Below are 10546 nucleotides of genomic sequence, written 5' to 3' on the forward strand. Positions count from 1 at the left end.
GGGCGATGTGCTTTCATCTTTGCCTCTGAGCCGTCTCCCCGACTGCACGCGTGCATTTTGAGCTTGCTGTGGTGTTCCACAGGGAGGTGCTTGTGTTGCTGTGACTGACTTTAGCCAGATCTGAGTCTCGGAAATGACTGCAGGGTGAGAAGGGCAGGTATCCTGCTGGAGAGCAACAGGAGAGTAGGGCAGGGCAGGAGATCAGCCACTGCTCAGCCTAGCAGTATCTGGTACATCAGGCAGCACTGACTGAAATAAGGTATAGGCTTTCTTTTCATGTCTGCAAAGTCACTGGCCCTATAAAGGACTGCTCTGGTATCAGCGCACTGTGCCTCGGGTACCACTGCTACGTGCGCAACATTCGTTTACACATATCACACCTGAGTGACAGCTGCAGATCCCGAGGCCTTGCCAGAAACACGTCCCTATGGGTAAGTTAGGTAAGGAAGGCAGCAAAAAGTAGCGGGAAGTCGTTCAAGTGAAACTCCATAGTGCAGTAATACGGAAGAGCAATGAGCGAAACCCGAGATCAGCAGTAGTGAAATGAAAGTGAAGCAACTGAAGTGGGAAATGAAACCTGATGAAAGATGACTGTACAGAGAAAACTGAATTTCTGCAACATCTCTGAACTGAACTCATTCTGCAGTATTGCTGGGTGAAACCTAGAGAGCACCAAGATTGATGTGAATTAATTTTGTTTTACATGAGGACAGCAGCCACCTTCAAACTGTACTTTGGGATCTCTGCAGGATTAAACCAGTAACCTCAGTCTCTCACTGCTGTGTAAGGAGCTGGGAGCGATGTTCAGATTTATTCTTTTTTTTTTTTTTTTTTAATGTGAATCAGATCTATACAGCAAAGATTACCAAAGTCTGGAATACTATCCATTTGCTATGGAGAAGAAAAATAAATTATGAAGAAAGATGTCATCTGCACAAAGATATCCAAAGCCTACAGTTTTGCCTGGTTAGAGCCACTAGCAGAGCTTGAATCGCAGCTTAAGTTCAAGTTGGGTACCAGTTCATGGGCAGTACATTACTGCTGGTACAGCTGCCTGTGTAGGCAGCCCGACATGTTTTGCTGTGCTGTGCTCTCTGTGCCCATGGAAACCCATCCAGTTCTGGCCCCAGCATTTTAGGTTGCACCCGAAAGTCTGAGAGACAGGACAGGATCGGTACATGGGTTTTGTGAAGTGAAGTTTGACATAAAGGCATACGGAGGTACAACAGGGGCTGTATTCTGAGAAGGGCTTGTTCTGCATCCGGACGCTGACCTTTCCCTTCCCGCAGAGCCTCTACCTCCTCCCCCTCCCTCCGGTGGGCTCATGGGAACCTCTCGTATAGAAATCATGGATGCGCTGGGAGCAGCCCTGGGAACGCACGTTCTGGAAAATGAATGGTACATGTCAGTTTTGTTTTCAAATTCAGAATCCCCGTTGCAACTTTCCAATTATTTGGAAACAGCACTTCCCCGTGCGTTGCCCTGCCCTCCCGGGGCTGGGCGCGGCTGCCCTTACGCAGCGAACAGAAAGCGAAACCGAAAGCTACAGCGGGGTTCATTTTAAGTGTCCGGGAACGGGGCAGCCTGAGAACAGCTGACGTCGAGCTGGTGAGTTCGGCTTCTTCGGCCGCCCATGCAGCCCCCGCTCTCTGCAGAAGCGGAGCCGGCCCGCAGCGCAGCGATGTTGGAAGAGTGCCGAGACGAGCGCTTCCTCTACATGATCTCCTGCTTCAGGCCGCGGCTGAAGCGCTGCATCCGGGTGCATCCAGTGCTGGACTGGCTGCCCTCTCTGAGCGCAGAGGAGAAGGAAAGGGTGCGGGTGGCGGCGTTGCAGCGCGGCGAGGTGGAGGGGGCCGAGGAGCTGCTGCGCGCCGTGGAACGCGGCCCCCGCGGCCCCGGCTGGTTCACTGAGTTCCTACTGGCGCTGAAGAAAGGCGGCTGCGACCTGGCCGCTTGCTACGTGAACCCCAGCCAGCTGCCCTCGCCCCGGGAGGAGGATGACCACGACCTCTGCGTGCACCTGGTGCAGCTGCTGCACGGCACGCTGGTGGATAACATGCAGACCAGACATGTGGCCGCGAAGTGCCTGGAGCTGGGCATCTTTCAGGAGGAGGACCTGGTTGGGGTAGGTGAGCCATACTGGCAGCCCAACAGAGCTCAGCCGCTCCTAGGGGCTGTTGAGTGGAGAGTAGCAACAGGTGGGCTTGCAAGTGCAGAAATGAATGTACATAACCCAGCTTGATGAAAAAGCTCAAGTAAGCCAGTAAAGGCTGTTTGCAGTGGGCCAGCAGCAGTAAGGATGCCAGCTAACAACCAGGATATGACAATATCATAGCTTAGAAAAGACCAGTGTGAGTGAAAGGAATCTGGCCAGCTTTACTGTTGTCATTTTGACACAGACCTTTGTTCTGCAAAGTCCTAGAGAATACCTAAATTAAAACAAGACCTGCCTTCACCTTTATTTTCTGCTTTAGGTTCACTAAGGAATATCATTCCCACTAGTAGACTGTGAAGCTGGGCAAAAATATCAGTTTGAGAAGAAAGAGCAAGTGTTAACTTTGATGAAAGCATATGCCAGTGTTGGCTCCATTTGGCTGGGAATGCCTTTCCTGAACTACTGTGAAATCTCCGTGAAGCCAAAAACAATGGAGTCCCCCCAAACAGTATTTGAAATCAAAATATGTAGTATTTGCTATAGCATTAAGGCAAAACTTGGTAAACTAATGGTTGAACGATGTACTTGAACTATGAGCTTTGTGTAAACTTGTAGAGTAGTTTAGTGCGCCATCTCAGTTAAATGAAGGTCACATGCTTAATTTCATCTGGTTGATGACGATCAGGAAGCAGCAAGGGCCAGCTGTACCACAAGGGATGGGGAGCCAAGCATGCTAACAGGGCAGGCAGAGACAGTCTTTTAGGAGGCTAAGGATCCATTCTTTAACAAGTGCATATGTTCTCTGATTATCTTTATGCTGCTTTTGTTTCTGCTTAAGTCTCCTTCGTTACCCTTCACAACCTGCCAGTTTCAACACTGATGGGGCAGAGGATTTCTTAATGACATCCCCCCGGCAGTGCTGCTGCTTTCTGTTTACTTTTCCCTGCTCCTAGTTCCCACACCCTTCAGTCTAACTCAGGAGGTTTTCACACTGTTCAGCCAAATTTAAGTCAGCTGTTCCACCTGCCCATTTTCTTGCATATCAGGATAGATGACTGTTGAAACTTAAGGACATTCTTCTGGAAGTCTGAACACCTGTCCCAGGCAGCTCTGCTTTTGGAGCAGTGCTTTTTTTTCCCTTGTGATAATGTGCCTGATTCTGTGTGTCGCAACCTTGGAATGCTTTTCTGTGGTTCATTGTAGAGTAACAGTCACTTTTAACAGGCTACTCTATTATTTTATTATGTTCTGTCTTCTCAGTATTTGAGAAGGGATGCTTTCCATTTTGTTTATGAAGTCATGTTAGAGATGAGGTCTGAGTTCTGGTAGGCTGTATTACATCACTTCTCCTTAATCCAAGATGGTTAATCCCAAAACCAGTGCGAACACCAATTATAACAAAATAAATTTATTATTATATAACAATTGTTACTATAACAATTTCAAGCATTACCAGTCTCTCAAATTAAATTTCACATCACATGTTTTACTAGGTCTGCTCCAGAAGTAATGCCTCATATTTTATCATTGCGGCCCTCAGTGTCAGAGGTGTATGTTGATGGTATGGCAGTAGAGAGCAAACCAGTATTCCATTATGTGCTGTTGCTCTGTGATGGATGTGGAGGAGCAGTCTAACAAAATGGCATCTGATGTGGAAGTGTGGATGAAGCAAAGGTGTTCCATTAAATTCCTCCATGAAGAAAAAATGGTAGCCATTGACATCCACCTGCGCAGAGCTAATGGAAATGATTATGCTGAAACACAGTGTTTTGTAGCCAAGAATTTGCTCTATCTGTGTTATTGTGCTCTATCTGTTGTAGTTTTTGTGGAAATAAATAGAAGGCATTATTTCAGATCAACCTATGCGTGTATACTATTCATACTAACTTATCTGAACTATTACAAAATTCTGTCTTAGGGTTTGTTTGTTTGTTTATTTTCCCCAGATTGAGACTGTTACTGACAGTCGTGGGAACAGAGACGGTGCAAGGGAGCTGTTGAGCAGAATAGTGCAAAAGAAGGACTGGTTCTCTCAGTTTTTGGTTGCTCTGCGAGAAACACAACATGAAAGCCTTGCAGATGATTTAAGTGGAAATACAGGAGGTAACCATCTTATTCTGTGAATACTTTTTTTTTTTTTTAACATCTTTTTTTTTTTTTAATTATTAGGAAACAAGACAAGACTCTCACTGTATTATTGGGGGATTACAAATTAAAATTTTTAATGGTGTATGGGGCTGCTGAATCATGGCCTGAACCTCTGATTAATCACCTGAGGCAAGCAGTGAGTCAGCCATGGGAGCACAGGTGAAGGCAATTCACCTGTGCTGCAGGAAGGGGTGGAGCCTGGCTGCACCTCTCCCAGACCCATTTAAGAGCTGACTGCGAGTGGGGAAGGATCTCTTCTGGAGATCCACTCCACTAGAGCTTCCTATGTGAGTCCAGGATAGGGTGAATGTCCTTTTCTGCTCTAGTATAATAGTTACATAAGCCAAGCTCTCGAATATACTATATCATCTGTGTATTCATTGATTGTACAAATGGCTAACTCAAGAGATTCTTAAACACTAAAAAGTCCTTATTAAGAATAGTATGATTATAATAATATGACCAAAATTAAACTGAATCCTTACTTTTTGTAGCCTATTGGTTCTGAACGTGTATTTTTATAATAATCATAAATATTCAGATGATTATTTTGAACAAATAACCCTTTTCTTGATTTCTCCTTCAGCATATGAATTAGCTTTTCCGTTGTTGCATGTTTTACAAAGTTTTTGGCTACTTCTTTATATCCCAGTATCCAGTGCAGTAATTACGATGTTGAAAAATTATCCCCTAGATGCTAAAATATGGGGAAAAAAATAGGCAGTCCCCAAATTTCCCTTTTTAAACTCGGGTTTTTAAGATCTTTGAGACTAAGGTTTTTAACAGATTTCACATTTAACAGCTTTAGCTTTCTTGCTTCAGGAGCTCCCCAGAACTTCTGTGGTTGTAATTGCCATTTGTGGGTCTATGTTTTAAGATGTTTCTTCTAGCTGAGGACAGGAATCAGCCTCTGGCAGGCACAGATAGGCAGCTGCTGTGTTCAGTCACACAGTTCAAGGGTGTTCAAAAATTCTAGTAAGCAGAACAAAGTCAACCAAGTTAGAGACTCAGAAGGTGCTTCTGGATGAAAGTCAAATGCAGAAATTACAAAAAATATCTTTATACTTTTATTTTCAGTTATTTTCAAATTTTACATTTCTGATTTTTCAGTGTAGTGCAGATTTTTGTAGCGTAAAAGTTAAATTTATTTCAGTTGCTTGATACAGTACTAAATGAATGCATTTATTCCAGAATTTCTCAGTGATCTTGGACAGTGCAGGTTTTAAAAGAAATTGTACAGATTAACACACAACTTGTAAATTGTGTTCTCCTTACCAGTCAATAAGTAATGTTCTATGTAAACAGTCCTCTACATTTGTAGATGTGTAAAGTGTATGATTGTTGAAGCTTCTGCTGCTACAAGGTCAAAGAAGGTAAACATTAAAGATAAAGATTTGCTATTTTGGAAGGAGAACTGTGTTTATACAGTGTAGCGTTTCTAGTTGAACACCAATGATTGGTTACAGTAAAATAGGTTACTATTAGCAAATACCTGCGCACAGAGATTCAGAACTTTATTTAAAAAAAAATAAAAAGTGGAATAGAATCAATCTAATAATTTCTTTAATTTCTAATTACAAAGTAATTGAGTTTAAGTCTGGAAAACAGAGCTTCTGCAGTTTTTACAAAAAGCATTTACAGTATATTGAACTGCATTTTTTGCCTTTGGGATATGCCTACTCTTAAGTATCTTTAATAATAATAAAACAACAGAGAAGACAAAGAAAAACATTTTCTGTATTTGGAATAAGACCCAGAAATGGAAGACGGGAAGACATTTTGGGAAACCTCTTGGTTTTCTGTTTTATGGGGAAGTTCAGAAGTTCTGCTCCAAGGTACGTTCATTTATGAGCTTATAGAACTGATGGAATTGGGCTAGTCCACAGTTCAATTTTCCAGACTTCACAGTGACCACAAATATTAGAGATTTATGACCAACAACTTTTTTTATGGTTTTATAAACGTTTATTAATATTCCAAACTGGTATCTTTGCCAAGACCATATGTCATGCCATTGTGTATTTTCTCTACTCCGCACTAAAAGATACACATTTTTTTTTATAGAGCCATTTCATGGAATGGAATTTCATTTTTACTTTCTAGGAACAGAGAATAAAGAAAATGAGTTGAAGAACAGTACAAGCAAAGAAACAGAAGGTGCAAGCCAACCAGGTCATGCTGTAACGGAGGATTTGAAACAGCAAGAAAATTTGGATGACAGTTTTGTCAGAGAGAGCAGTGTATTAGAAACTTCTGTTGAAAAGAACTCTGTAGTTTCAGGTATGTCTACCAATTGGAATTTTGTTCTGGTAGTAGTTAAATTTTACTGGAAGTAACTTAAAGAACGTTCCCAGTTTGTTATCTCTCATCTTGCTCAAAAAATCAGGAACATACGCTTCTGTCAAAGGGAATGAATGGAAAAATCAAATCTTGATTCCTTGGAAGCAGTAATTTCCATTTCTTCCTATCAGTTGTCATCAACACTAATTTTGGAGGACAGTTCTTTAAATTTGCTCACTTCAGTAGAGTTGCTCTAGAACAAAAACATGGCCGTACTTGAACTAATTAATCTGAAAGGTATGAAAAAATCTTTACCTACTGTAACTAGACTGAGCTAGTTCAGAATCAATTTGCTGGCATGGTACAGACTGGCTTAGGAGGGTGTGCCAAGAAATTTTGTGGCCTGTTGTTCATATGGATCCACTTATAAAAATGTGCCTAGGGAGTTGATTATAAGCAGTAGCAACAACCAGCAGCAATTCCCAGATACAACTGGGAGCTGATGATTGAAACATATGTTGCATGATTAAGGAACCATTCGTATCTGTTACAAGTTCAGATGCAGCTCAAACAATAGTTAAAACTGAGATAAATTCTGCCTGAAATGATTTTAGTGGGCTTACTCAGCCAAAGGAGTAAGATAGCTAAGGCTGCCCTTTTTTTTTCTCTTTTTTTCATCAAACATGAAAACATCAAGAAAAATTTGGCTCTGAAAACTGCAGTCTTTCAGTAGTAGTTTATTTTTTGTTTAGTGTGCTCTTAACAGCATATCACTATGATTTATAACAAGTAGTGGATTATTAACTGCAGCATAAATATCAGCTTGTTTTTCCTGTATTAGAACATACTTTGGCATTATAAAGTAGAGGTGTTGAAAGTTTATTAATGATTTAGAATGGATCTGATTGAGTATCAAGTCTTAATCTTACTCAGGTGCTTTCAGGGTAAGACCTAGGATTTTAATTGTAGCTTTGCTGAAGACAGATTTTGACAGAATCACAGAACGGTTTGGGTTGGAAGGGACCTTAAAGATCATATAGTTCCAACACCCCTGCTGTGGGCAGGATTTCTACCCACCTTTAGATCCAGTTACCCAGGATCCCATGCATGACTCTTGTTAGCTATCCGGAACAATTAGCTGTTAAGTAGCCTACCACAAGCTAATTCTAGCCTGAAAACTATGGTTTATTCAATGAATTGTAGTGAAGTTTAATAGGCAGAGTATGTCTTTACTAGCAATTTGTGAAGTTGAACAGATCTGTTCAGTGAAATAGTGGATGCTAAAGATGTATGTACAGGGTTAATTCTGGCAGTTTGATTGATTTTAGTCTGGTATGGGCTGCATATCTGCAAGTGGCTACAATACATCTCATTTGGTTTCATCTGAGGGGAGTTTTTCTAGCAACCCAAACCAGCTAATATGAAGTATGGGCAATTGACAGATTCATTTTTAATTTACACTTCTGATCTGATCTAAAACAGTCACGTAGATTCAAGGTGGGAAGAACTGTTAGGAGACAGCATTGTGTGAAGATGGCTGTAGAGGAACTTGCGTTAATGTTCAGCTGTCTTGAAGTGCAGTATGCTTCAATCTCTACGCACCTGTACACACAAACAGAAGCGGTTAATCAGGTCTCTCTTTTTTTGTTTACAACCTCTCTCATAATCTCATGACTATTTCTAGACCAGGCAGGTGAAAATACAGCTGGAAACCCTAATTCATTTTGCATATAGAGTAGGAGACTGCCTACTTTACAGTTTGATGTTGTCAGGTGTTTTGCATTATGCTCCAACCAGTCTTCTCTGTATTGAGATAGGACAAATTTCTACAGGAAGAAGCTTTTCAAATCACTTTATTTTATTACAATTTGCACTATATCTAAATCTTCTCCTGACTCTTTTATGGCAGTAGATTAATCAAGGAGAGGTATGAGAGTATTAAGATTATAAAGAAAATGTAGAAATAGGTAATTTAGCCTTAGAAAGATAACTGCAAGTACAAAAACACATAAGAAATTTCATGCACAAAATACAGTGCAAAAGCAGTTAAATTTGCAAGGTCTGAAGATGAAACACATAGATTAAGGTTTCTGTTACCAGAATAAGGAACTCTAAAGAGTTAACAGCTCTATTTTTCAAGATCTGTTTCATAAAATGAAGTTGACTGGAACAAGTAAATTCTATGAAAATCTGATTTGTAGTAACCTTGAAGTTACTATAAGGTGGTACCTCTTGACTGATTTTTAAGCAGCATTTTCAATGATGTCTTACAAAGTATTCCCCTTAATGCTTCAGAATGGAGAAACTGCTCATTAATTTGAAAGTATGACCAGTTTTACTAAGCTGTTTATTCTTGGTACATCACTGCTGTTTTCCAGTCTTTGAAACTTATTCTAAGACGTAAGGTAGCACAGGACAGGTAAGAAAGACTTTCTAAAAAAAGGAATGTTGCATAGATCTATGTTCTTCATTGCATTCAGTTATCTCTATGCTTTTCTATTTGTTAATGCAAAGTGACTGAAAATCTTTCTGTGCATTACACTGTGTTGTAGCATATAAGCAGCATTGTAAAGGAAAACTAGTGAAAATGCTGAATGCAGCGGTTAAAATATCACCCTTTTATTTTCATGGTTTTAAAATGGACTACTATTTTCTTTTAAAATAATTCAAGAGAATTGTCACAACTGAAAAAGGGGAACACTATGCTACTGCTATTGCATAATGTTCTCTCACCTTTCCTTTGGAAGATGAGTATTCTACATTTCTCTTTGCCACCAATATTTTATGTTGAGGGATGATTTTGTAATGCATCCTGCAGATTGTAACTGTGCACTGAATACTTCTTGAATACATATTCTCTGTTGCATGTACATCTTTCAGTAGGTCTTGTTAGAGGGGAGATGATGGATTAAATATAATTTTAGTCCTATCTTCTCTTTCCTAACTAAATGGATTCCTGGAAAGTTGAGATACAACAGTGTCATTTTTGTCACATGCTGGGTGGATGGGGGAAGAGCGGTAGATGTAGTCTACCTTGATTTACCCCCTAATAAGAGCGTTGAAGAGAGCAGTGGCATGCCACTGCCCACCTAGACGGGGAGGAGGGGTTTTGTCTCTGTGAAGAGGGTGATAAGTGCGGTTGCACCCATCAACGACCTGGTAAAAAAGCGAGGGCAGATCCAGCACTTTCAGTAATGGGGCGGAGCTGTTAGTCACACTTGGTAGCACTACTCTGATTGTGCTGGTGCTAGTGGGTCTGCTGGATTGCCATGGCTGCGTCCCGGCGGAAGGCTACTGCCAGGAAACATGTGGAGACCCAGACAGAGGTCCCCTGCACACGTAAGAGGAAGGCTGTAGCCAAGAAGAGTGTGGCGACCCAGACTGAGGTCCCAAAACAGCACGCTAGCGTTCAGATTGCTGGCTGCAATGAGTGCCAGAGTCTGGCCCTTGAAGTGCCAGGCGATAGAGGCAACGCCTGTGTAAGGTAAATGACCTTCTCAGTCTGGTGGCCTGCCTGAGGGAAGAGGTGGAGAGGCTGAGGACCATCAAGGACTGTGGAAAGGAAATTAACTGGTGGTGCCAGGCCCTATCGGCCCCGAGGTCCCGGCATGCAACTGAGGCTCCCTATGGGGCATGTGGCCTCCAGTCGCCTTGCAAACAGGTGACAGAGAGGAATCGACAGACAGACTGTGCTCCTGATACAGTGAGCCCCCAGTCTGCTCCTTCCCCTCACAATACTTATGTAGAACTAGGGGGTGTGGGACTGGGACAAAACTCTCTCCCAAAAGGGCAAGGTGATATCCACTGCTCAGTGGAGGAGCCTCTGCCCTGTTGTTGCCAACTAGAGCAAAGCTGTTTGAGAGAGAAGGATGGGTGGAAACAGATACCTACTTGGCGTTGTCGGTTGTCCCCCCCCCCCCCCAGACCATGCTCGGCTCCCCAGGTGCCTCTGCGGAATAGATT

At 42.0% G+C, this 10546-nt stretch overlaps 2 protein-coding genes across 2 annotated transcripts in view; both read left to right on the plus strand.

Annotated features, from left to right (window-relative positions):
• The first annotated feature begins 1542 nt into the window (after positions 1-1542).
• On the plus strand, positions 1543-10225 carry LOC104911704 (interferon-induced helicase C domain-containing protein 1-like). Its single transcript, XM_010713676.3, has 3 exons — positions 1543-2125; positions 4102-4258; positions 6407-10225. Exons 1-3 carry the CDS (start codon positions 1634-1636, stop codon positions 6637-6639), a joined length of 882 nt encoding a protein of 293 aa, XP_010711978.1. The 5' UTR covers positions 1543-1633; the 3' UTR covers positions 6640-10225.
• KCNH7 (potassium voltage-gated channel subfamily H member 7) overlaps positions 8117-10546 on the plus strand; it is a 173197-nt gene continuing 170767 nt past the window's right edge. Inside the window, exon 1 of the mRNA XM_031554296.1 lies at positions 8117-8215. Within this exon, the coding sequence (XP_031410156.1) occupies positions 8117-8215 (99 nt within the window). The remainder of the gene's footprint in view (positions 8216-10546) is intronic.

The sequence above is a fragment of the Meleagris gallopavo genome, chromosome 7, assembly GCF_000146605.3.
Source record: "Meleagris gallopavo isolate NT-WF06-2002-E0010 breed Aviagen turkey brand Nicholas breeding stock chromosome 7, Turkey_5.1, whole genome shotgun sequence".
In the NCBI taxonomy this organism is placed as follows: Eukaryota; Metazoa; Chordata; class Aves; order Galliformes; family Phasianidae; genus Meleagris; species Meleagris gallopavo.

Coding starts and splice junctions, on each gene's coding strand:
- LOC104911704 (XM_010713676.3), top strand. CDS start 1,634: ATGCAGCCCCCGCTCTCTGCAGAAGCGGAGCCGGCCCGCAGCGCAGCG. Junction 2,126..4,101: donor AGGAGGAGGACCTGGTTGGG/GTAGGTGAGCCA, acceptor TATTTTCCCCAG/ATTGAGACTGTTACTGACAG. Junction 4,259..6,406: donor TTTAAGTGGAAATACAGGAG/GTAACCATCTTA, acceptor TTTACTTTCTAG/GAACAGAGAATAAAGAAAAT.